The sequence below is a fragment of the Parasteatoda tepidariorum genome, chromosome 1, assembly GCF_982258835.1.
Source record: "Parasteatoda tepidariorum strain Cologne lab strain chromosome 1, Ptep-v5.0, whole genome shotgun sequence".
Classification (NCBI taxonomy): domain Eukaryota; kingdom Metazoa; phylum Arthropoda; class Arachnida; order Araneae; family Theridiidae; genus Parasteatoda; species Parasteatoda tepidariorum.
The window spans coordinates 35,346,881-35,374,845 of NC_141755.1; the positions used below are offsets into that span (position 1 = coordinate 35,346,881).

Consider the following 27,965-nt stretch of genomic DNA (forward strand, 5'->3'; position numbering starts at 1 on the left):
TATGAGATATTTATTTATTTATTTGTATCTTTTCCGTTCAAACGTTCATATCACTAAATTAAAACAATCGCAGAGCCAGGATGGCCTGGTTGATAGAAGGTTGGACTCGTGTTCAGAAAGGGAGTTCGAATTCCACGAGCCGTGAAAACTCCTTGTTATTATATGGTTTACTACAACTAGTAACTATTACCGATAGTAATTATCATTGTCGTCGATATTAATATTGGAGTTTCCATACGTTTCTCCTTAACGAAATAGTTTCTCTATTAATTTTGCCTTTCAGTACACTTTTTTTTTATTCACAGTTGATTTTAAAAACTTTATTTTTATAGTAACATGTTTTAAAAGCATAACTATAAACAAAATAAACACGTGGTTTCAGATAATGTGGCATAAATAGTAAAAAATAATTACATATCATAGAACGAGCAGTTTAAGGAACTCTGTTCTAAACAGGGTAAAGAAGTAACTAAATAAATTAAGGTTGGCAATATTTTCCGTGATGTCAAAGTGAGAAGTTTCTTAATTTTGGTATATATGTGTATACAGGGAGCGTAGTGTTTTTAAAAAGTGCTTAAAGGTGCTTATTTTCGATTTTCGTTTTTTAAAAGCCTTTAAAGGGGCTTTTTTCATTGGGTGTTTTTAAAAAGTGCATAATTTTCTCTACAAGTTATGCAAAAAGACACAGTTCACATTGTTCTCTTCAACGTTTTCACAATTCATTCCATCCCAATCTATTTTGGCGTATTGTCAGTCCGTAGCGTATGAAAACGCCATTCGTTTTACATGATTCAAAATTTCATGATTTTTGACAATTGTCAGAAACAATGCCAAAAGGTTTTCTTTTTTAGACATGACGGTTAAAACAAAACTGTCAACTGTCGAAACTTTCTTACCCTGCCTAATCTATATATATATTTCTCTTACACGGCGACAAAAAAAGCCTCATTACAACTCCCCGAATGGCAACGCTAAAAAATCGACCAATCATTGCCGCTAAAAATGTCACATGTCAAATCTAGCTGTGGTGGCTCAACATATAGCGCTTTTAAAAATGGAAACTGAAATAACAATTCAGCTGCAGCAATCTCATACTATTAAGCTAGGCAGAAGTGAGTAGTCTTTGTCGATAGATCTCTATTTTAGTATTTTGTCGAAAGCGCTTTTTTTTCACGAATTTATATATTACGAATTTATTTGACGATTTTTGATTTATATCACGAATTTATTTGTTTTATTATTGTTATTAGTTATTCATTGAAAAATGAGTGTCAGTCAATGAGTCTTTATTTGAATTCAAATTTATTTTAATGACTTAGTATTTGCTAAAAAGATGTAATTTTTTTTCAAAAAAAAAGGTTTTTATATGGATTTGAATGATTGTTTTGAATTCTTAGAATTTTGTGTATATGCAATGTACCTAAGTTAGTAGCGAGCGAAGCGAGCTTGGTTTGCGAAGCAAACCATATAAGATTGCGTGGCAATTTTTGGGAGTTGGCGAGAGTTAGTGAGCAGGGGGCGCAGCCCACTAGTTATAATAATTTCTTAAAGTGCTGAAAATTTTTTTTGAGTTCTTGAAAAGTGCTTTAAAGGTGCTTATTATTAATAATTTAGCTACGCACCCTATCTAAATCAAAAGATTACTATAAACCCACAATTATGAATCATGTTTAGCCAAAGAGGACTTATCGTTAGTGGGCTTTTATTTTAGGTTTAGCTCAAAATGTATCATTTAGAAGACGGATAGCCTGGTTGATAGGATGTTGGACACGTGTTCGCGAGAACTGGAGTTCGAATCCTGCCGGCCGAAGAATCCCAGGTATTAAATGGTGACCGGTGCATGTTAAATCTGTTGGGGTCACATATTCCTTCAAGTTCCCATAACAAATCAATACCGCTGAAGGCACTGAATTGGAGATTGATCATTCTCTAGTTCAGCTCAAAATTACGATTGGTGGATGTATGATTGGGTTTGCCATGTAAAATGGGCTGTGACGTGTGTTACAAATTTCTGCCTGACCAGAAGAGGGCGTTGTAATCACTCACTCATATAATTCTGTAAACACTTATGTGGCAGGCAATGGATTGATTTGGATGGCTCATTGGAGAGCCCCTTTTCGTATCATATATTTTTTATTGTTACTATTAAATTTGTTTGTTATTAAATATGGTTTCTTTAATTAATGCACCCATTCACCACTGAATCATTCTGCAACATGGTGCATTACGTCCGCGAATATCGCTAAAATAAAAATTGGACTGTACGACAAAAGGTTGTTAGTACAAAGAGGAATTATAATATCGGTGTATAACTACTCCCGATCTTGCAAAACTGGAACATTATTGCATAATTGGACTATTGCATTATTGAATTTGGATTTACATTATTTGGATTTGGATTGCAAGGTAGGAGACTCTATCACTTATATATTACTATTTAAAAATGGATAAGATTAATAAACTTATAGAAAAAAGAAGCAGTGTAAGAAGCGGTATAACGAAATTAATTAAAAGAATAAATTTGGAAGAGCAAGCGGAAACTGATACGCCGCTTGCAGAACTGCTAGAACTTTTAGAAACTAAAGAACAAATTCTTAAAAAACATGATTCGGATATAGAATACCTCATTACGGATCCAGAAAAATTTAAAACTGAAATTAAGGTATCAGAAGAGTACGATGAAAAAATTCTTTCAACTAAAATAAAGTTAAAAAGTAAAATTAAAGAAATGAACAAGGAAATAAATCATGTAGCGGAATTAAGTCATAATACTTCTACTGAAACTGTAGAACACACCTTTTCGGCCCTTAAATTACCTAAGTTAGAAATTCCCCGTTTCTCTGGTGATTCCAATTTCACGGAATTCCTCAATTGCTTTAATAGCGCTATAGGTACAAATGATACCCTTTCTAAAATTGAAAAATTTCAGTACCTAAAATCCCTTCTTTCTCCCCCCGCCTATAATGTTGCTGGATTCGAATTAAACGATAAAAATTACGATTCTTGCATTGATCTATTAAAACAGCGTTATGGTAGAACAGATTTCATTATTAATTCATATATGACTAAACTACTAAATTTGGAGCCGGTTAGAAACGCATCTTATGTTAAAGGTTTGCGTAAACTATATGATGAAATCGAGGTAAACATAAGAAATTTACGCGCTTTAAATGTTACCGAGGGATCGTATGGTCATTTATTAAACCCATTGTTGTTGAAATTATTGCCCCAAGAATTAGTTTTAGAATTTCATAGGAAACGTGATAAAAACAAAAATTGTGAAGTTTCGGAAATAATGACATTTTTAAGGAACGAGGTCGAATCTAGAGAAATTTGTGAATCTGTAATGAGTAGCCCCAAAAATTACGAAACTAAACGTACCCCCTTTCAAAATTATCAAAGCGGACAAACTTATCAAAAGAATTACTCTAAACCTAAAAGCGTAGCAACAGCCTCAACTTTGCATACTCAGTCAAAAAATATTTGTATTTTTTGTGGTTTGGTAAATTCGCATGATTCTGTTGATTGTAAAAAATTGGATGTTGAAACAAAAATTGGTAAACTTATGTCTGACGGACGATGTTGGGTTTGTTTCAAAAGAAACCATTACAGTAAATTATGTAGATCTGGAATTGTATGTAAAATATGTAATTCTAAATACCATCACGAATCAGTTTGTAGGAAAACTCTTAAACCACAAAATTATGTAAATAGAGCTAATGAAACAAAAACGAAAGATTCGGAAAACGATACTAACTCTAATAAATATCAGTCTAACTCAAAAATCAATGTAGAGAATATTTCTGTTTCGCACAGTAATATATTTTGCAAAGATAAAGCTTTTCTACAAACATGTTCTGTATTAGCTTGTTCGGATAAAAATTCGATTTTGGCAAACGCCATTCTGGATAATGCGTCACATAGGAATTTTATAAGCTCGAAATTAACTAAGGAATTAAAATTAAAACCCGTACGCTATGAAAAATTAGCAATTTATTCTTTCGGCCAAACTAAAGCATGCGAAAAAGAATATCCTGTAATTTCTTTAAAGCTCATAAATAAAAGTAATAGCTCTAAGTGGATCGAAATCGAATGTTTAGTAACACATTTCATTTCGAACTTAACCTTGAACAAGCCAGATGCTCTCTTAATGAATGAGTTAAAAACTAAAGGATATGAACTCGCTGCCTCATTTCACACCACGAATTGCGATTTATTGATAGGGAGTGGTATTTTCTGGAGAATTGTTTATAATGAAAGGATGAAATTAAACGAAGATGTAAGTTTAATTAATTCCCATTTCGGATGGTTACTTTCTGGGTATAATAAATTGGGTCATGACTCAGCCGAAAGTTGTGAGAATGTATGCTTAACTATGGACTCTACTTCTATTTTATTTGATCTTAAGCTATTTTGGGAAATAGAAGAGTTTCCGAATGAGAAAATATGTCTTTCTGAAAAGGATAATCTATTGATAAAAAATTTCGAGGATTCTTTGCGATTTAATGGAGAACGTTACGTATGTAAATTAATGTGGAAGGATAATTTAGGCCCCCTTTGGAAATGGACTCTAATTATGAAGTTGCAAAAAGGCGTTTTGATTCGTTAGAGAATAAATTAAATAAAAATCCCGAGATTTTAGATCAGTATAAACAAATTGTTTCCGAACAAATAAAATGCAATATTGTTGGGAATAGTGTAAATGAAAACTTAAATTCAGGATATTTTATGCCTCATCGTGCAGTAATTAGGAATGACAAAGAAACAAGTCGCGTTCGTATTGTTTACGATTGTAGTAGTAAGGCAAATGAAAATAAAAAATCTTTGAATGATTCTCTTGAATCGGGAATTAATCTTTATCCAAATTTATTGGATATAATTCTTAAATTTCGAGAAAATCAAGTCGCATTTTGCGGAGATTTGGAAAAGGCCTATCATATGATAGAAATAGCGGAAGATGATAGAAATTATCTAAAATTTTTATGGTTTTCGGATGAAACAGATAATTCAAAAAGAATACTTCAATTTAATCGCCTTCCTTTCGGATTAACTACGTCATCATTTGTTCTTGCTTGCGTATTAAAATTTCATATCAGGAAATTTAAGGTAGATCAACCGAATTGTTATGAAATGTTGAATTCTCTATACGTAGATGATTTGTATTATGGTGCTAAAACTATTCAGGATGCGTATCAATTATCTTCGTCGGCAATTGAAATATTACGCGCCGCCGGATTTAATTTAAGGAAATTAAAAACTAATTGTATGGAACTAAATGAACTTTGGCGTAAAAACGGATATGAGGAAAACACTGATTTTGGGCAAGGAGCAGGTTTCTTAGGATTAAAGTGGGATCCTATTGAAGATAAAATTAAATTAGATTTAAAGGAGTTAAGGTTTTCCTTGGAATCAGGAACCACCAAAAGACAAGTGTTGAGAATAATTTCTAAAATTTTTGATCCATGTGGATTCATTAGTCCATTTGTAGTTAGAGCTAAAATAATTATGCAGGAAATTTGGGAGCGAGGTCTAAAGTGGGACGAAGACTTACCTAGCGACTTGGTAAAAAGGTGGAAGAAATGGTGTTCTGAAATTGCTGATTTGGACAATTATCTTATAATAGAACGAAAACTATGTTCAACGGCGGATATTAGTGATGTTTCTCTTCACATATTTGTTGACGCAAGTCCTAAGGCTTACGGAGCCGTGGCATACCTTCGTTATACACCAATTGAAGGACATATTGAAGTTAAATTCATTATTTCTAAGTGCAAGGTTGCTCCATTAAAAACTTTGACTTTGGCTAGATTGGAACTGATGGCAGCTCTCGTCGGTGCTAGATTAGGGAAATATTTACGAAACGTTTTTCCTAATTTCACTCAACAGATATACTATTGGAGTGACTCTAAAATAGTTCTCCACTGGATAAAAGGATCTTCAAAGCTTTGGAAACCATTTGTGTCTAATCGAGTGGCAGAAGTGCAGACACTTACGCTTCCAGAGTGTTGGAACCATTGCAGCGGTGTGGAAAATCCTGCTGATTTCATCACAAGAGGAGAATCTGCAGTTAAAATCGTGTCGAGTTCCCTGTGGTGGTCCGGTCCAGTTTGGTTGTCCCATCCGGTCAACTTGTGGCCTGAAGTAGATTTTTGCAACCAGCCTGATGATAATTATAGTGATGTGGTCAAGAAAGAACAACGAGCTGTTGTGGTGAACGCTTTGACTCAAAACAAGACTTTTGACATTTCTCTTACAAAGTTTATTGATATTAACAAGTACAGCAATCTTACTAGACTTTTGAGAGTAACAGCTTGGGTAAAAAGGTTTGCCCACAATGCCAAGCCAAATTCTTCGAAGTTGAAAGGACCTATTAGTGCTTTTGAACTTCAGAATGCTTTGCATTCCTGGATTAAAACTGTTCAACTCTTGCATTACGAGAGTGAAATCCAACAACTCCTCTCTCAAAATACTTTGAGTAAACATTCACGAATTTTCAATCTCAATTGTAAACTTAATGATGATAATCTTTTATTTTTACAGGGACGTTTGCAGTTCTCAAGCGATGATGTGAAAACAAAACATCCTGTACTACTTCCTTCTAATGATAAATTTGTTGAATTAGTTATATTAGATGCTCATGTTAAAATAGGTCATTTAGGTGTAGATTCTACTTTAACTCACTTAAGAGAACAATATTGGATAATCAAAGGTAAACAATTTGTCAAAAAGGTTTTGAGAAACTGTTTAATATGCAGACGTTATAAGGTAAAACCAGGTACTCAAGTGGTAGCTCCGTTACCACCTGACAGAATTAAAGAACAACCTCCTTTTGATATTTCTGGTGTAGATTTTGCTGGACCTTTTTTTGTTACTGACTCTAATAATAAGTGTTATTTGTTAATTTTTACCTGTGCAGTTACTAGAGCTGTGCATTTAGAGCTAGTTATTAATATGAATACTGATTCTTTTTTATTGGGATTTAGAAGATTTATTTCTCGTAGAGGATTGTGTTCGATTTTGTATTCAGATAATGCAAAAGCCTTTAAAAAGGCAAATAATGAACTGAAAAAATGGTGGAATCAAATTAATGATCCTCAGGTAAAAAATATGTTTGCATCTAAAAATATTGTTTGGAAATTTATTGTAGAAAAAAGTCCATGGTGGGGAGGTTTCTGGGAACGACAGATACGTACTGTTAAAACTTGTTTAAAGAAAATTATTGGTAAATCTTCTCTAACTCTTAAAGAATTAGAAACTGTCTTTTTGGAAATTGAAGCCATGATAAATTCGAGGCCTATTACGTATCTATATAACGAACCCTCAGAACCTTCTCCACTTACACCTTCTCATTTTTTAGTTGGTAAAAGATTGATGTCTTTACCTGTTATTAAATATAAACCTAATGATTTGATTGTAAATAGAGATTCATTAACTAAAAGGTATAAATACCAACAAACACTATTGGATCATTTCTGGAATCGGTGGAGGAAGGAATATTTACTGCATCTAAGATCTGCTTATATTTCTTCACCACCAGGTAAGATAACATCATTTAAGGTAAATGATATTGTTTTAATCAATGATGAGCGTTATCCCAGAAATATGTGGATGCTGGGAAGAATTTTGGAAGTGTATCAGGGGCGAGATGGGAACATTCGTTCTCTTTTGATAAAAACCCCTAAAGGAGATATAAGACGCTCAGTTCAACTTGTAAGTAATTTAGAAATTAACCCTTAAACAAAATGTTTATTGCAATGTGTAAAATATATATTTTGATTATATGCATATGTTATAATTGATTGTTTTATATTGTTATCTTTATTATTGAACATTCATTTAATTATTATTATTGCAAATTTCTGCTAAGGATAAAATTTTTATATTTCAACTAATATTGTTCTTGAAAAAATTTTGTTTTGCAAATTTATGGTAAGTGAACTCAAAAGAGTTCAGGTGGGGAGTGTTACAAATTTCTGCCTGACCAGAAGAGGGCGTTGTAATCACTCACTCATATAATTCTGTAAACACTTATGTGGCAGGCAATGGATTGATTTGGATGGCTCATTGGAGAGCCCCTTTTCGTATCATATATTTTTTATTGTTACTATTAAATTTGTTTGTTATTAAATATGGTTTCTTTAATTAATGCACCCATTCACCACTGAATCATTCTGCAACAACGTGTGTTTAAGGTTGAAATCGAATTCTTGGGCATAGATGGCGCCACTGAAAAACAAGAAAGGCACCCTCTGCTTTAGCCCATTTTGATCTAGCGTGACGTATACCTCACACGAATTGCGAGAATTTAATGAGAATTATTCTTATCTGAGAAAGGACTGTTTGCACAAAAAGCAAATGTTTTTTACTCTTTTCAAATACTTAATCCAGGAGTTCCCTTGTCTTCTGGATTGGATTCAAAATTACAAGGCTACGCGGAGTTGAACATTGGTAGTCGTAAACTAAAATTTCGGTCGGCCGTTCATCGACGGTTATAAAACAAAATAGTTATTGTAAAATACTATCATTTTAACTAATTAATTGAAATATTTTGCTTAAATTATGTAAGAAATAGAAGTAATGGTACTTTCAATATAAATAGTAAAATCTCTATTTGCTCACTCCTATCAATAGTTATAGTAAAATACTGTCATTTTAACTGTTTTATTGAAAAAATTTGTTTTAATTATGTAAAAAATGGAACTTTTAATATAAATAGTTATATAAGATTGCGTGGCAATTTTCGGGAGTTGGCGAGCGTTAGTGAGCAGGGGGCGCAGCCCACTAGTTATAATAATTTTTTAAAGTGCTGAAAAAAATTTTTTTGAGTTTTTGAAAAGTGCTTTAAAGGTGCTTATTATTAATAATTTAGCTACGCACCCTATCTAAATAAAAAGATTACTATAAACCCACAATTATGAATCATGTTTAACCAAAGAGGACTTATCGTTAGTGGGCTTTTATTTTAGGTTTAGCTCAAAATGTATTTGCTTACTCCTATCAATAGTTTGAGTAAAATACTATTACTTTAACTATTTTATTGAAACAATTTGTTTAAATTATGTAAGAAATGGAACTTTCAATATAAATATTAAAATTTCTATTTACTCACTCCTATTAATAGTTATAGTTAAATACTATTACTTTAACTATTTTATTGAAACATTTGTTTAAATTATGTAAGAAATGGAACCTTCAATATAAATAGTAAAATTTCTATTTACTCACTCCTATTAATAGTTATAGTTAAATACTATTACTTTAGCTATTTTATTGAAACAATTTGTTTAAATTATGTAAGAAATGGAACTTTCAATATAAATAGTAAAATTTCTATTTCACACTCCTATCAATAGTTATAGTAAAATACTATCATTTTAACTATTTTATTGAAACAATTTGTTTAAATTATGTAAGAGATTGAACTTTCAATATAAATAGTAAAAGTTCTATTTACTCACTCCTAGCAATAGTTTGATTAAAATACTATCATTTTAACTATTTTATTGAAACAATTTGTTTAAATTATGTAAGAAATGGAACTTTTAATATAAATAGTAAAATTTCTATTTGCTCACTCCTATCAACAGTTAGAGTAAAATACTGTCCTTTTAACTATTTTATTGAAACAATTTGTTTAAATTATGTAATAAAAAGAATTGTACTTTCAATATAAATAGTAAAATTTCTATTTGCTCACTCCTATCAATAGTTATAGTAAAATACTATCATTTTATCTATTTTATTGAAACAATTTGTTTAAATTATATAAGAAATGGAACTTTCAATATAAACAGTAAAATTTCTATTCGCTCACTCCTATCAACAGTTAGAGTAAAATACTATCCTTTTAACTATTTTATTGAAACAATTTGTTCTATGTAAGAAAAAAATAGTACTTTCAATTTAAATAGTTGAAATTTCAACTTATTTATCTGTAGTAATTTTTAGTGAATGTTGTCTAGGGCTATTAACAGTGGTTTCACATGATGGTCAAAAAGGGCTAGATTAGTACTGCAAGAAGGAATTTTTTTAATTGGATTGACTGACTTTAAGTTAAGCACTAATATTTAACTTATTTTATGCCATTTTTTGATTTAAAAAAAAACACCGACATTTTGTGAAAAAATCATGCGCGCAATGAAAGTACATTCCTGTATTTAAAAAATTAAAAATAAAACGGAATTAAATTTGGATGATTTTTTCAACTTATGAACACAGAAAGTTATGCATAATTTTAAAAATAAGTTACATATATATATTACCGTAAATGATCGAAATCAAGAGAATGTCGACTTTCACCGGTGAATGTCAGCAATCACATTGTCGCTTTGGTGATTCCGAAATATTTGTAATAACCGATTTGATATTAATTAATTCATTGATATCATTACATTTGTTCGATATTTTAATATCTGCTGAGGATAAATTAGGATAACCGGTTAAATTCATCTTGGGTAATGGCACTTTACCTTAAAAAAAACATTGATGTAGGACATACCGGGCAGTGGCATTGAACCTTAAAAAAATTGCTATAGGGCATACCGAGCAGTGGCACTTAACTAGACCTAGTATGTATTTCTGACATTTACCAATGCGACTATGTGATTGTCAACATTCACCGGTGGAAGTCAACAGCCACCAATTTCGGACATTCACTCTAACAAATATAAAAGAATTCTGAAAGAGTTAAAGATACTTTTACATATATGTTTTAATATTTTATACTTATAGATGAAAAAAGGATTTGAAATTGTTTTGATGGTCGCCAGAATAAATTTTCGCGCCATGAGATTTTTAAGTAAAATGAAATGGTTAGAATAAAGAGGTCATCTCATCTTGCTCAAAAGAAAATCATCAAAAGGCTCATCTTGCTTTTTTTACCACCATGGGAAAAATCTGCAAAAATATGCAGTTTATTGTTGCTTTATATACTATTACTTAACAATATAAATGTTGTAACTTTATTCAACATTGAGTATTCTAAACACATTCCTTTTTTTCTACTTTTTACTTCGACAAATCGTAATTTGAACAAATGATAAAGCGGTTTTAAATGCATTTTATAAAATCGTTCTTATTAAATTGGCTACATATACAATGAGGCAATCCGTTACGCAAAACTTATTTACTGAAATACGATTTGATAACTTCACACTCATATTTTTATCTACGAATGATATTCTGATCGCAACACTTGTTTATTCTATTCGGCAAAAATAAAAAGAATTTTGAGAGCACTGATTTTTTTTATCTCAAACCCACCATTTCGCTCCAATCGAATTCTCCTGCAGACGATTATTAATATAGAAGGATCTGGCAACACATCTGCCTTTTGTAACAGGTACTGAACAAACATTTAAAACACCTGTACCCTCGAAACGACAGAACACAAAATCAAAACGTATGCAGTTGACAGCAAGAACGCTAATGCAGCTATTTAAATTTCCTAGCTACTTTGATGGTAAACATTTTACCACACAAAGAAATGTGCTTGAAGTAGTTTCTTTTGTGAAAATAAATCCTTCTAATTGAATTCAAATATCACTACTTTTCTGAAGATTTATATTTCGATTCATTGAGCTGAGCGGAATAAATTATATTTTCTGAGAATTCACTAAATGTTCTGGAATTGAAACATTGTTGCGACCTGCATTGTTTTTTTTTAACGAGGAACAAGATTCGATATTTGGAATTCTTTGTTTCAATACAAATTCAATATTTGTATCGTTATACTCAGCAATTCTGTGAAATAATATATTTTAGATTTTAATTTGTTGCATATGGATTTTTATGCAGTAATACGTGATAGAAGTGTGAGATTTCAAACAATTGGATTACTATGAACGTTTCTGGATTAAAGAAAGTAAATATAATTTGCTTTTACTGAAGTGATTACTGCGAACCTCTTTGAATTAGGAAGAAATCGCTAATTAACTTTTTTGGTGAGCTTGATTATTTTGAACCAAAAAGTAATTATAATTAATATTTAATGAATTGGTTACTTTGAATTTCTTTAAATTATAAAGTAATTGCAACACAAATATTTGTTAAATTAGATTACTTCGATTAAAAACTAATTATAACTAAATTTCACTTAATTGTATTACTATAAACTTTGATTCGAATGTAATCGTAATTAAATATTTTCTTTTTTAATGCTGAAAACTCTGTGGAAAAGACAGATAAATGATTTTTTTACTCAGCTGTATTAATTTTGATTTCAGTCCTGTGATTGAGAGTAGTTATAAATATTTTTCATTGCATTCAATTTGATATTGTGAATTTCTCAGAATTTTCATGAAATAGGAGAAATTTACCTTCTAATTGAACGTCTTTTATCAGAAAGAAGAAAAATTAGTGCACTTAATTTTGAAATATTAGTTAAGCGCTGGTATCGAATCTCGGTTTTAAATCAGAAACGTATGAAATTTGTGTTTTTTAAATAGTAAAGCGCTTGCATTGAATCTCGATTTTTACTCAGAAACGAGAGAAACTACTGCACATATTTTTTTTAAAAGTGAAGTCATTGAATGAAATCCATATTTTTTTCTCAGAAACTAGCGAAGGTAGTGAACTCAGTTCTAAAATAAACAAGCATCGAATCTCTGTTCTTTAATTTCTTCGTCGTACATTTCTTCATATTTTCAACATTGAAACTGGATACTATAAAAATGAAATACCAAACATTTCAAAATTGTGAAATGACATCTTCAAGCGAAGAAGACTCGGATCACGTATTAGGAAATTTATTTAATATCCCTGTTGTGAATAGAGGATATTCTGTATGGACAGCATCTATTTATATTGTTTCATTGATGGCCGGCATGGGGGTGCTGGCCTTACCTTACGCTCTTGCTGGTGCCGGTAAGTTTCAACTTTCTTTAAATATCAATTTTAACTTACAAAGAAATGATAATTCATTCAATCTTTGACCCATTAACATCCGAATTCTGCAGCTGTGTAAAAAAAAAATTTTAAACAAAACTTTTTTTAAAAGAAAGTTTTTTATATTAATTAATTTAATTAAAATAATTTCTAATTATTTTAATTAATTCTGATTATTTTAATTCGTAAAAAAAGTAGCATGCTACACTACAAACTACGAAAAAAGTAGCGACTACTACTGTAGTTTAAATGCTTATAGTGCGGTATTTCCAACCACTGGTTCTGCCTGATTAATTTCGCTGTTCAGTAAAAGGTTAATGAAGATTTCCTCAAAAGTAATACATATCATATTATGATAGCGTTAGCGTTTTTCCTAGAACTCAAATATTATTTCGTGACCCCCAACGACCTGTGACTTTTTTTTAATTTCATTTTTGTGCAGAATTCAAGATTATATAAGAGAATGGGTTACGGAACAATGTATTTTAAAAACTTGATAAGCATGTTGTGATGCTAATCATACCAAAATTTTTAAAAATATTTCTCTGTTAATTTTTTAACTGGAATAAACTTTGTGGATAGCTGCAACTTCTGGGTTGGCAGCTCTGTAAATATATTATGTTAGATGAAAATGTTTGGTTTAACGTCAGCGCTCAACGTCATCATTTGATGAAATATTTTCTTTTCCTAACAGTTAAATAAAGGTAGTAGCATAGATTATTTATTAACATTTATTTTAATAAAACCCATTACACTCAACATTGCAAACACGCTACATTTTTTAGTGACGTGAAAATGTCTATGGAAACAGTGGTTGCACATAAGCTAAGTTGATTTTTTTTTCCGAGTGTTGCCTACCACTTTAGTTAAGAAAAAGCATAGCACACTAATAATTTCTTCTTACAATATAGATGCTTGTGTTATGAATATATTCTTGTAAGCAGGAATATCTGCTTTAAAATAAATTCTAACGATGAAATAATTGAGTTGCCAGTTTTTATCAATTTTCAAAATACATTAAGACATTCCATTTAATGGTAATAGATTCGAAATTGTTCTGCTTTATTGAAAAATAGAATAAAAATATGCAAAGTGGTAGTTAGCAGAAGAAAATATTCACTGCCTTTTCAGGTAGACGAATTGTCACTTTCTAAATTATTGCAAGTTTCACATCACTATAAGTCTAAAAATTCAGACGTTCTTAACCACTCAGTCTTAGTAGTTCGAAGGGGTGACCTCAGATACGTTAATTAAATAGTGCACACGATTTTTTTAAGTTACGAAATCAGGCACAAAAACGTACTTTCTTTAAATAAGCACCTTCTTTTTTTTTCTTTTTTTAAAGGATTCGGATTTTTGTCTTACAAAATATAAGGGACAACCGGTTTTTGCTTACATAAATAACGTAGAGCCATGGAAGAGGGCAATAAATAATATTAAATACAAATTTTTTTAAATTATTTTAGCTGTATTAATTTAAAAACTTAATGAAAGAACCAGGTAAGTGACATTTTAAGAACGAAAAAACGTTAAATCCGAACTGTTTAGTTACCAATTTATTAGAAGGCGAGATTAATAATTCTTTGCTTTATTTTATTTGCCACTGTCTAATTAGAAATAAAAATTCATGCAATCATACTTAAAATTTATGTGATTATTTATGTTCAAGATTTAAGTGAAAGCAAAAACAGTTCTGTTACGTTAAACATTCCCATATTGATGCAAACACTTTTTTCTGTGAGTCATTAATTCCCCTAAAAATTTCACTTACCTGGTTCTTCCATCAAGCTATCTAATTGTGTAGGTGTATGGTTTTCAGTTTTGAGCATGATTTCTTAGTGTTTATAATACTGATTTATTGATTTCTTTACTTATTTTTTTATTATTCCCGAACGATGAAGAACGGGTATTCAGCTAGTTCTCTATATTTTTTTCTCAGAAAAAAAAAATTCTTAAGATTTTTCGTGAATTTTCAGAATTTTAAATAATTTAATGGATTTTAGTTGCATTTCCGGAAAACAAAATATGCATTATACAGGGCCAGCTCTAAGGATTTCTAATTATTAGCCAGTAAATTAGCCAAATATCAAAAGTATTCGCCAATTTTCGAAAGTCTTTGCCAAATGCAAATCTCAACAATTTTTATGAAAAATTGTTTTCCCTTAGAAAACTATTTGTTTATTTCAGGCGTATATTATTTGGACCCAATTCTAATTGGTTACGCGGCTCATCTACTAAAAATTACTATAATCGAAAAAAAAATACTGATTTGTTTATAAAAATTCATTTTAAGGTAATTTTAATTTCTTTCCAGTTGAAAAGCTTATTCGCCAAATTTACGATTCCATAGCATTTGGCGAGGTAACGAATGCTTAGCGCGAGCCCTGTATTATATTATTAACAAGAAAATCGTTCGTCGGTCCTGATGAAAGGAGGTTAGGACTATTTTTATTCACCAAATTGCTAACAGAAAAATCTATTCACTCAGTAAAAATATAATTGCATTTGAAGCATTTTCAAGAAAGTACATTTCTCTACATTGAAATATATAATGTCAAACGTTATTAGGCTAAAATAAATGTTCTCAGAACACTTTACTTCTTTTAATCCTTTTAGACCTAAAATATAATAGAAGTAAATGATTTTATGCATTACAAAGCAATTTAGATCAGACAAGGTCATGATCAAGGAACATCAGAGTAACAGACATTTACGTAATCATCAGGTGGGAGCTCGAGTCATTGACAATTAAACATGTTGGAAACAGAAAAATGTAGAAATCGATTCTTATCTCATCTGACGCTTTGCCCTTTCATCTCTTCTAAAAGACTTCTGCTAAATTTTATTTGCAATGGCATGCATCTTTAAAATGTCATTAAAGTAAAGATATGTGTTTATTGTTTAGAACAAAAATATTATTATGGGAATTAGGTAAAATTAGTAATGTCATCAGGTGAATATGTTACCGTTAAAGTGTATAAATCAATGAAATACCTGCAAGTGATATAGTGTGGTTAACTCGATCCCGATTGGCTGTTGAAACGCTGCGTTTGTTTACGTTAGCAACTGTTCTTTCCATTCTATTTCGAGTAAGCTAAGCCTGTCAAGTATCAATTCTCTTAGGTGACATATTCTATATTCTTTCGCAAAGATTTTTTTCATGAAGATTTCAATTATTTCACTATAGATTTTCTTACTCAAAACAAAGACAAGCATGAAGTCATGTGGAACATACACATTTTAAAGAGATTGCAGAAAATTTTAAGTAGTTTTTTTTTATACCCAGGAATGAGTTTAACTTTTCATCTACGAAATTTCTTATTCCAGGCAATCAGAAATGAGATGCATATTACTTTTCTTTCATTGATTGTGAACAATCATATATAAGACAAACTATTTGCCAATTTTATGATATATGATAAGTGTACACGTAAAGAATATATTTATTATCATAAAGATTTTTTGCGTCAAGATTTTTTTTTGTACGCAATCACATTGGAGTGATTTAGCACTTTCACACACGTATGCTAAGCACAGTTAAATTTCTACATGACAGTCACGGGTTTCCAACACAGCTTACATAAAAAATGCGCTCATTAAGGTGTTGTGTGAATCTGCTAAATCTCTCTATTTTTAATTTACTTGTTAATATTCTTGTGCTTAATTTTTTTTTAAGGATGGTTTGGTCTTCCCCTCATTGCCCTTGCTTGCATCAACAGTTGGTACAGTGCAATTCTCTTGGGTAGAACGTGGATAATGCTGGAAGAGAAATGGGAAGAGTACAGAGGAAAGTTTCGATATCCATATCCAGCAATGGGTCTAAGGGCTGCTGGACCCTGTATGAGGTAATATTAAACGAGTATGAGGACCTTACATTTCTATTTTTTTCCCTTACATCGATTTCAAAGGCTTAGGCAAGATTTTCGGTTAAACTTCTGTGAGGTAATTTTATTATTATGTCATTTATCCTCACATGAATCTGCAATCTTGTCCGATCAATAACAATACTAATAGCATACAATACAATATCAACACCGTATCAAATTAAAGACATGTAGCTGTGAAATCTTCGGATGTGGATGTATCTTCGTGTTGTCCTTCTTTCATAGTGCTATCTTTCTTTCTACTTAACAAAGGCTTGTAAGCTTTAATTGAGCACACAAGCATGCATATTTATGTTGTACCAATAAATAAATAAACAAATAGCTGCATATCTAGAAGGACATCGCAAAGATACATTCAGGATCATGGGGGGAATCGAACCCTTGTCTCTGTAAAGTGCGTTGGCGAAAGCATACTATCTTTCGAACACAAAGACCCCAAACTTAACGTTTTGGCTGTTTTAAATTTTGCCATCGCAATTTTGATCCTCTGCAGAAGGGGTGGCACCCCCGCTTCGGTAGCCCGACGACCTGAACGCGAAGTCGAGCACTTTACGGTAGAACAGTTTAACGAGAACCAATACCGCACACCCTCGGTCCCTACACAGACTAATTCAAGTGGTCACCCACCCGCACACTGACCGCTGATGCTTGACTTTGATCTACTGGGAACCGTGTCTTAACGATTAGTCCACTGCGGGACCCAATTTTTTGGGTTTACAGCTACTTATGTTCCACTCCGAGACCTTGTAATTTTGAACCCAATCCAGAAGACGAGGGAACTCCTGGATCAAGTATTGGGAGAAATTTGCCTTCGTGGAGAACTTTATAATTGAAAAAATTCGCCTTTGCCTAACATGGAGTGGAAAACCACGAAAACCTCCCACGGTTAGTCTGACGGCAGGGGACTCTAACCCTAATCCGTCTACCGCTGAGAATATTTTACGTAAGTACTGTGGTCGGCCAGCGTAATTCGTATCGACAAGCCATCGCTGGGATTCGAACCCGGTTTACCTCATTGGAAGGCGAATGCTCTTTCTCCTTAGCCATCACTGCTCAGTCAGGAAACTTTCATTAGTTAATCAAAGGAGTGCAGTTACAATTTTATTCGGAAAACTCAATAATAGTTTTAAATATTCCATTGTCTTCGTCATAGTAAATTAATAAAAATTATGCAGTTAAAAGACAGAAGATTTGATTCAATGAAGATATCAATTACAATTTAGTCGAAAACATTTTTAATCGCGCATAGTTATAACATGTCACTTAAATGAAAGTTATTACCAAGACATACATAATTAAAATAGAATTTATGCAACAGCGATTTTAGGAGAATGCTTAATGAATTTAAATACCTTTCCCAAGCAAATTGTCCATTTTAACTATATTAATACGACTTTCGGGTGACATTTAACTTAAAGCCTAGAAGGAAATGCCTTATTTGCAATTTAAAAGTGTCTCTGTAAATTATTTTCTCGAACTTCGGGTAACAAAAATTTGTTATAGCATATATTTCTTTATCTTATGAATGTTGCTGCGTTCCTTAATTCAATTAAAGAGTTTGAAACAATATAAAGATACTGCAAATGTTAAACGATGAGCAATTTGTTTCTAATACTTCGGTGTTATAACAAAGTATATCTACATCAATTTTTTTAACTGTATATATTATAGACTTACTCCCAAACGCAATTAATTTCAGAGTTCTAGTTTCAGAAAGAGGGAACATTTAGTCACGTGATAGCGGGTTTTAAAAAAAATATTATTGAATCTATAATATTTATTTTATATAAAACCTCTCTATCAAAAAGCACACCATATCATATTATAGAATAATAAAGGTAACTACCCAGGGTATAAAAATTTTTGAAGCAATCAAATATCATTGGTTTGAAAACGTGAAGCAGATCATATTCAATATTCTTTAAAAGATTTCCAATAATACCAAACTCGATATTTTACCCACCCCCACCAGATGTTGGGCGGGAGCAAACTTTGAAATCTTAACACCTATTTTTTTACTGCAGATCCGGATTCTTCTGAAAAAAAATAACCCTATTTGAATTATTTTGCTTCACAGATGGCGCTGTCACCAAGAAAATTAAAAAAAAGATACAAACTGTTTAAAATGGACGAGACCCATCAGATTGAAAATCAAAATAAATAAAAGTGTTTCGATATTTCTTTTCTAGAAAATTTTTTTAACATTTAATCGTTTGCATTTAATTTTTTTAACTATTTTTTATTAACTATTTTTTAATATATTTTTAAACTCTAACTATTTTTTAATTTTTTTAAACTAATTTTATCTTCTTAATCTGATGGGTCTCGAGGTTCGCCATTTTGAACAGCTCGTACTCTGATATTTTATTTGGATTGGTCTGACGTGCAGCAAAAACATTGTATATTTTTTCCCGTCAACAGCCCCATCTGTTGACGAACGTTGTAACTTTTTCTATGCTTGGCCAGGAAAAATAACTTAGTTTCTAAACAAAATAACCATACACTTCTGTCTCCTCCACTTTTGTTGTTACTTTATTTTCAAACGATCAGTCTTTTTTAGAATATCCGCTATGCTGATAACTTAAATATTATATTATGGAAAATTACTATGAATTTAAGTTTATAAAATTTTAAAATTCGCTGGGATAGCTTCTAACGAACCATTAAGCCCAAAAAATATACCCATTTACTGACTTGAGTACGTTTTCGAATTCTTTCGAGTACCATTTCGCGGAAGGATTCCAGATCGCCCCCACTGATTTAAAAACAAAATACAGAACTTAACAGATAATGTTTACTTTGCAGGTATTTTGTAACAGCTACACTACATGTCACTTTAATAGGTGTGGGTGTCGTCTACATTCTACTCTGCGCACAAATAGTTCAGTCGATGACTGACCAAATTTATCCATTAACTTACGACACGTGGATTGTGATTCTGTGTATCTGCCTCTGCCCTCTCACTTGGTTTGGGAGATTTGAAGAATTTTGGTAAGTTATGATTTTCCACATTCTACACCGTGACTCATGTCTGTTCTTATGTTTTATATTGTCATGTCATGTTCTTTTCCTCGCCTAGAAGCTCCTTGATAAAAAAAAAATAGACGAGACAAGTGGTTAATTCGCTCATGGGCTGCAATAGTGGCACAACTCAAAAAGTACGCGTTTTGGACTAAGAACAGGTGTAAATATGAAAATTACACATTCTTTTCAGCAGCTATCACAACTCATAATTCAACTTGAAGGTAATATTCGTTTAAGCAAACTAAAGCATTTTCTGTGCATTTCCATTAGCAATGAAAAGTTTAAACCCACTTATTTCAAAACATGATTTTTTGAGTTGTGCCACTATTGCAGCCCATGAGCGAATTGTTTTCAATCAAAGAACTATTGCGATACACCTATTCAGAAATGTTAAGATTGATAATTCGAAACCGTATACTTAGGATTATTTGAGGGCAAACTATTTGATATTGTTGAAAAACATGATCATCGATCCGGCTGTTTCACGTCACCAAGGGTTCGCAAACAGCTCAGGAGACAATCAGGCCTCCATGCGAAGACCTGACAAAAGGCAATTTTCTGGAAAGATGTGTTGGCGGGAATAGTAAAAAAAATCGCTAAATCCACTTAAAAGAATGTTTTCTCTCCAAAATTTCTAATTATTTGGCTACGGTGACTTTCAATGACGGTTTCATGGGGATTGCCAACATCATGGTTGTTATGGGCATTCGAATTCGCAACACGACGTTCGAGTTTCGCAAAAGGAGCGACGCGCGTCGCTTTGCATGCTGAGATCACCAAGCTTCTTCCTCCAGCAAAGAAGTCAAATCTGCTTCCCGAGAATGAAGCAATGCACACCCACGAAATATATGATCTAGTGGAAGACGTGCTGTTTGGCCCATCACTGATGGATGGCAAGTCTCAAAACACTGACGAGAAATGTTATAAAACACGAGTTGTCAAAAATTATGCTTCTTTCGTTAAAATCATATTTCAAAATCATGTTTCTTTCGTTCAGAAATTTTACCCTAAAATATAAGGGGTAGTCAAAATATGGTCCCCCTAGAAGAAAGCGATCCAAAGTTCGGAATCTTTCATGCTAATATTACTTTTTGCGTATTTCGCTATGTCTCCAGAAATTTTTAAGCAAACTGAAATTTTTTGCACACAATTATAAAATTCGTTTATCCAAATAAAAATCCATGCTGAAAATAACTTTTATTAAATATTTATTATTTTCACTATTTTATTTAATAAACCGGAAGTTTTCAGTCTAACCGGAAGTAAACTTTCTAACGGGATTGTATTTTTTGTAGTGGTAGATACACTACAGTATGATATCAGTGCTGATCATCAAAGCAGAGTATTACCCAACCAGAGAATGATTCACCATCGCTCATGCATAGTTCTTTCTTGTAGCTCTCATATTCTTAATAATCATACAAACAATCAGCTCTCTATTTTTCAACGGTTCCCTGCAGATCACAGAAGTCAAGCATCACTGGCTGCTTGGATCAGTCTGCGTAGGGACCGAGGGTTTGCGGTATGGGTCCTCGTTAAACTGTTCTACCGTAAAGTGCTCGACATCGCGTGCAAATCGTCGGGCTACCGAAGCGGCGGGAGCCATCCCCTCTGCAGAGGATCAAAATTGTGATGGCTAGTCTTCGGATCATCCTCAGGGATGCTTCCCAGACCGTCGCCAATAGCCCACTGTGCAGCTCTTGTGCGACGTAAATTAACAACAACAACAACAACTCTATTTTTCAGTTTCAAACATTTTATTACATGCCGACTGGCCTGTGTAGGGGTCACGGAAATGGCCTTGCATCAGAAAGGTTCTGGATTCGAATCCCGGGCAACGCATGGAGGTTCTTTCATTCTCTATACTATCTGTCCTTACTGTGGCAGCAACGTTGGCCCACGTAATAGGGTGCCCTAGAAAGAGTGGCCAACAAATCTATCCTTCAGATGCCTGTATGATTCCCCAGGTGGACATTGGACAAAAACTTTTTTTTGCATAAATGGAGCAAAATTTGAATCTTGCGTATTTGACTCTTGCTTGAAACTTTAGACACCCTTTATTTACAGAAAAGATTACTCGTTTTAAATTAGAAATTCTTAGTAACAGAAATCTTTAATGTACTGACGAATCAACACTTATCTCTTGTGTGAAAAAACTTTTTGTCAAAATATTAGATACAATGACAGGAACAATACTTCATATTTACATTAAATCTCAATGTTGCAACCTTTTTTTCTTCTTTTACGTTTCCAATGTTTAATATTTTGCACAAAAAGACGGTGATCAGTATTTCCCATATATATTACAGGTTTGCTGCCATTGGAGCTATGGTTACAGCGGCTTTAGCTTGCTTCATGTTGTTTGCTGGAACTCTTCTAGAAAGATCTCATCTTCATGCAGTAGTTTATAAACAACCCACCTTCCCATCCCTCTCTCTGTCCTTTGGGACGATATTATTTGCATTTGGAGGTGTTTTCTTTTTCCCGAATATTCAAAACGATATGTCAAACAGACAACAATTCAACCAAGCCACACTTTTAGGATTCGCAGGTAAGAATCTTTTCTATAAAACAGAACTTTTTTAACTATGGGTTTCGCGCTCCAATATCGTAAACTATAGGTACTCATTTTTTTATATAGTATATTTATCTTTTTTTATAGCTGAGCTTTATATCAATGTGTCTTAAAATATTTTTTTAATATAGTGTCGATATTTTATAGTGTGTTTTTAATATTATTTCTTAAAAAGAATCTAATTATCTAATATCTAATACGATATCGCCATCTTTATTAATAACCAGTTTAGATATCGATTTATCAAATCATTTATCAAATACGAAACTGTCATAAAAGCGTTCGTTTTACAGCATGGGTACCACCCCAAAATAATTTCAAGACTGAACTTATTTTTTCACTAATTGACACAGTCTAGCTTTGTTTACCAGAATTTTCAGAAATTTATAGCTATCTAACTCCAAAATGCACCTTTCCAGGATAGTGGCCCGTATAATAAATCAATAGTTAATTTATTTTTTCTAAAAAAAGTAACATATTTATCTATTTTATTTTTTACAGAAACAAAACAAAAATAACAGTTTATATAACTTTTTTAACACTAATCAACTAGTAAAATCACTAACTTTCTCCTTAAGTTATTCATTTCTGTATTTTTCATTCCACCATTATTTTTTATTCTAGCTCTATAAATTTCTTTTCTTTTAAAAAAAAATAACCGTAATTTAACTTTGGATAGCATTTAGAAACGGGGGAAGTGTAAACTAAATCAGATTTATATTCAACAATAGAACAAATTTTGTTTACACAAATTGAAGTTCAATTAATCCTTGCGGAGTAAAATTATTACGTGATCATTTAGCAATAAATATTAAAAATGACGTTTTCATTAAAATTTATTTATTTTTTAACTGAAAATATTTAATACATTTTTAAGAAAATAAAAGAAAATTTAATTTAAAAAACAATTGAGAAAAAGATATTAATTGACGGAATTTAGTCCTCTGATTTTCTTCTCAAGATTGATTTCAATCCCCAGGACTGAAGAGTGGCATAGGTATTTCTTTTTCTTTTTAATTATAAATGAAATTATTGAAAACATTTTTATTAACAAGAATAAAATAATGCAAGTTAATAAAATTGGAAAGAATTGCGATGCATTGTCACATAACCGATTTTTAATAAATTTGTTAAAATTCCGATTCTAGCACAACTCTAGTACACGCTACGTATCATTTTAAGAGGTAATAAACCAAAAGTTGTTTTTCAGATTTCAGGATATATTTCTTGCGTAAAACTATAAGACATTTGTTTATTTTGGGAGGAAAAAAAAAATCTTTTTTTGAAGGTTTATTAGAACTGAAGATCCTCTGGTATTTTCAGAAAAACACATCGATTTACATATGGCAGTCTTTTTTGCTTCGAGTGAACGATGTCATCAACAAATATCTTGTCTTCTACTACTTAAACGCTAACTATTACAGCGTAAATACTTACGCTTGACACAAAGACCATTTTAGATTTTATGTACATTAAAACCTCTCGAGATCAACCACTTTCTGTTCCGCAGCAAAATGGTCATTAATCGAGGTTCTTCAAGTGTTACCTCCATTGACTTCAAAATGTTATCGAAATTACATGATTTTTCGCAAACGATTTTAATTTTAGATAGTGTCATTTTCTTGGTGCTGTAATGCAACTTTGTGTTGGCGTTATGAAAATCAGATCGTTGAATAAACTTTAGCGTCCATAAAAATGGTCCCTCCTGATATATATTTATGTTGTGTGTAAAAACAAATTTACCAACTATGGAAGGTAGAACTATTTTAAACAATTATGTTTTCTGGTTAAGATTGCATTTGATTTTATATCATAAAATTTAGTTAGCCTTAAAGCTTGTTTGTTTTTAGTAAGCTTAGTTTTTCCTTGTTGTGGTTCATTTACGTCGCACTAGAGCTGCACAACAGGCTATTGGCAACGGTCTGGGAAGCATCCCTCGGGATGATCCGAAGACATGCCATCACATTTTTGATCTTTTGCGGAGGGGATGGCACCCTCGCTTCGGTAGCCCGACGACCTGCACGCGAACTTAGTTTTTTTTCTAATTTAACTTACAACTCTAAAAATAAATCATTGATCATCTTCTTTAGTGCAATCTACAACATGAGGTTGCATGTCTCTTTTAGAGATCGACAAAAAGAGCTCTCTGAATAAAAGCCTCGCGCAAATATTTCGAATACATTTCAATTTATTTGTTTTGTTAACATATTTTGTTTGATATTTTTTCGTGCTTCCTTAATTAACCATTTCGGCTTTGGGTGCGAAGGGTCGCTGAGAGAGGTTTTGATGGTCTCCCCTAAAGGTTTTCTTCAATGAAATGTCGATGGAAAAAATTCCATCAATTCCAAATAAAAGACGTCTTTCCCGAAGGTTTCATTACAATAGGGCTTTTTTTTCTTTTCTTAGGCTTCTCAGTTTGACCGCCAAAACTTGAACCTATAATGAACACTGAACATAAAAGGTATATATTTCGCTGAAAACATATACTACTGAATAGTACCAAAAAATGTAAGAGTTGCGTGGGTGGTGTAATTTTTATATCCTGAGTGGTAGACGGATTATGAGCCTTGCCGTCGTGCTAAGTGCCGGAGATTTTCCTCTCCATGTGACGTAAATGCGGGATAGTTCCATTAAAAAGTCCTTCACGAAGGCAAATTTCTCCCAATACTTGATCCAGGAGTTCCCTTGTCTTCTGGATTGGGTTCAAAATTACAAGGCTACGAAATTGAACATAAGTAGTCGTGAACCCAAAAAATTGGGACGACTGTTCAACGATGGCTACAAAATAAAATCAAACTGATTTCGATGTAATTAATTCCGCCTGCCTTCCTTGATTTTATTTTATAACCGGTGTTGAACAGGTACGCCACTTTTAAGTTGACTATTAATGTTCAAATTTGTAGCCTTATAATATTGAACCCAACCCAGAAGACAGCAGAAATCCTGGATCAAGCATAGGAATAAGCTAGCCTTTATGAAGGACTTTTCGATTGTGATTTGTTAGAATTTGATAACGCTTTTGTTTCCTCCAGTAATCGATATTGATCTAAAAAAAGGATCTCCGCAAAAGCCCGCAGTGAGCCAAGGAAATCATGGAGGTTGAAAGCTGAACAATTTCGTGACTAATGACTTGATTATGGCAATATGGTCAGTATTGCGCATGAGCCACCTTTACTTCCCAGATTAACTGGTACCCATCGATCTAAAGAAGTGGGCTTCAAACCACCACTGGGATTGAACCCCAGTTCTTCACGTTGACAGTTCAGTCAGTGCCTTAACAACTGAGCATCACGGTTCATATTGACTTGCGACTAGTATAGCTTTTACTTATATCCAATAAGAATTCTAAAAATGTATATTATAAGTGGATATTAGAGAACACCTAGCATATAAAAATATCTCATTTCTTCACAGGACTTTTAATCTTCTATTTACCGGTAACCATAACAGGGTATCTCGTTTTTGGATCTACTGTTTCACCTAACATCCTTCTCTCTATACAAGAAGGGTATCTAAGATCATCCATCGAAGTTTGCTTAGCTGTTCACATACTTTTAGCTTTTCTGTTAGTGGTCAATCCGGTGGCACAAGAAATTGAAGATCTTCTGGCGGTCGCATCAGGTAACATCATCTTAATTATTGAATATTTTGTAGAAAAGTTTTTTTCTTCCAAATAGGCTACAAAATCTGTCTTTTAAAAATAACCGATGATTTGAAATGTCAATTTTAAAAAAAAAAATGGAAAAATTAGAAATGCACTGGTTGCTGCGTTATTTGTACTAACTAAGTTTCAAAATTAGTTAATACGCCCGTCAACAAAATCGCGATCGCAACGCTCGAATACGCCATCTGGGAAGATGACCGGTTTTGTGTCCTGATCCTCTCCTCTATTTAGTTGTATAAGAATGTACAGTACAGAACCCGTTATCCGGATATCAGAAAACCGAATAACCGGAGCGAAATTCGATACATTTTCCCACCATTTTTTTTAAAAAAATGTTTTTTTCCTCATTAGATTTTCGGATTTTTCTTTCTTTTTTGAAAGATGTTTACCTTACCATCATTTTGGAAATAATCATTAGAGTATTACTTCATCGTTTTTTCTTCTTTTTAAGATTATTTCCAAATAATTTCTTTTTTTTAGTTGGGTTTAACAATAAAAAACGACTTTTTGCAGCGATTCAGAAAACCGGAAAAATCAGTTATCCGGAATAGCGATGGTCCCGATCGTTCCGGATAATCGGCTCCCTACTGTACTACGATATTTTCGTATTTAATAGTGAAAGTACTTTTTAAAATTTCAAGAACGCTTTTTTCCCTTAATTTTAGAACTATGTTCAATGTAGTTTTAGTTCCTTATAGTGTCGCAACTTAAAAGTTTTCCATCTATTAGAAAATCTAGATAGAAACTGATGTAGTTCCTTCTTCTATAACTCTCCACATGTTAATGGTGAAAGCATGCGAAGTGTTGCATAGGTAGAGAGTTCTGCTGTACGGCACCAATAGCACAGTTAATTGAAAATAACTGTAAAATCATATTTTAACGATGACTTTCAGTTCAGTTATTAATGAAAACATTAGGTAAAATGTACGTTATAATAGTAAACGTTATAAAAGTATAATTATGTATAATAATAAACATTAACTTTAATGATTGAATTTAGAACAGAATCTACCATTGCAATAGTAAATTTTCAAAATTTTAGATATTCCAAATAAAATTATTTAGAAGTATAACTTAGGATTTTCAAATGTGGGAAATACAAAACCTACATTCAAGGCAGCTTAATCAAAGTTGAGGACAAATCAAATCCAAACAAGGTTGTATTTGATTTAGTTATTACTGAAAACATTCGATGCTTTTAATGATAACTCTGTATTTAAATTTACACTTTAAATGTTTATTCATGAAATGATTTTCCTCATTACTATTTCAGACTTCAACTACAAACGATGTTTCATTAGAAGTACCATTATGTGCCTTATTTTAATTATTGCTTACACAATTCCTCATTTTGACAAAGTTCTCAATTTGATTGGAGGTTCAACCATGACCCTCTTAACTTTCATCTTTCCTCCTCTATTTTATTATTTGCTAAACAAAGATGAAGTCAAACTCAGCTATCACAGGTAAAGATCTGAACATAATCAGTTATATGCGTTCTTCGATTTGAATTTGCCATATTGTACAATAATATAAAAGTGTTATAATGTACAAAACCTATACTATATTGTTTTATAATATTTGAACAAACATATACAGTTGAACCTCAATATCATTAACCTAATTACGAATTTTTGGATATTACAAAAAAATCTGAATTCCCTACACCTTTGCTATGTCGCTAAAATCAAAACTTTTTGAACCTAATATATTTCTCCTTGTAACTCTAAGTGACCTTCAATTTCAAGAAATATTTCTGATCAGAATTTTTTCTAAATTTTAAAGAATTCTATGAATCATTTCTTAGAACCCTGATAAGAGAGTATCATGTCTGAAAAGAAATTCACTGTATTATCTATTCCTTAAAGAGTTGATACGTAAAACTCAAAATTTGCTTATAAAATAAGAAATAGCTAGCTAATTTTATGAATGA

General features: G+C 32.1%; 2 protein-coding genes across 4 annotated transcripts in view; both read left to right on the forward strand.

Moving 5' to 3' along the window:
* LOC107449757 (uncharacterized) overlaps positions 1 to 27,965 on the forward strand; it is a 38,584-nt gene that overhangs the window by 9,119 nt on the left and 1,500 nt on the right. The window contains exons 1-6 of one of the 3 annotated variants that reach the window (XM_016065402.5): positions 11,291 to 12,864; positions 16,562 to 16,730; positions 19,575 to 19,760; positions 22,103 to 22,344; positions 25,783 to 25,989; positions 27,306 to 27,498. In XM_016065402.5, coding sequence (XP_015920888.2) covers positions 12,672 to 12,864; positions 16,562 to 16,730; positions 19,575 to 19,760; positions 22,103 to 22,344; positions 25,783 to 25,989; positions 27,306 to 27,498 — 1,190 coding nt within the window. In that variant the 5' untranslated portion in view covers positions 11,291 to 12,671. Of the gene's footprint in view, positions 1 to 11,290; positions 12,865 to 16,561; positions 16,731 to 19,574; positions 19,761 to 22,102; positions 22,345 to 25,782; positions 25,990 to 27,305; positions 27,499 to 27,965 lie in introns of those variants that run through there. The other 2 variants (XM_016065403.4, XM_087161766.1) reach the window with 2 other exon arrangements.
* Positions 4,564 to 7,737, forward strand: LOC147816381 (uncharacterized). Its single transcript, XM_087152604.1, has one exon. The coding sequence runs from the start codon at positions 4,564 to 4,566 to the stop codon at positions 7,735 to 7,737; it is 3,174 nt and encodes a 1,057-aa protein (XP_087008730.1).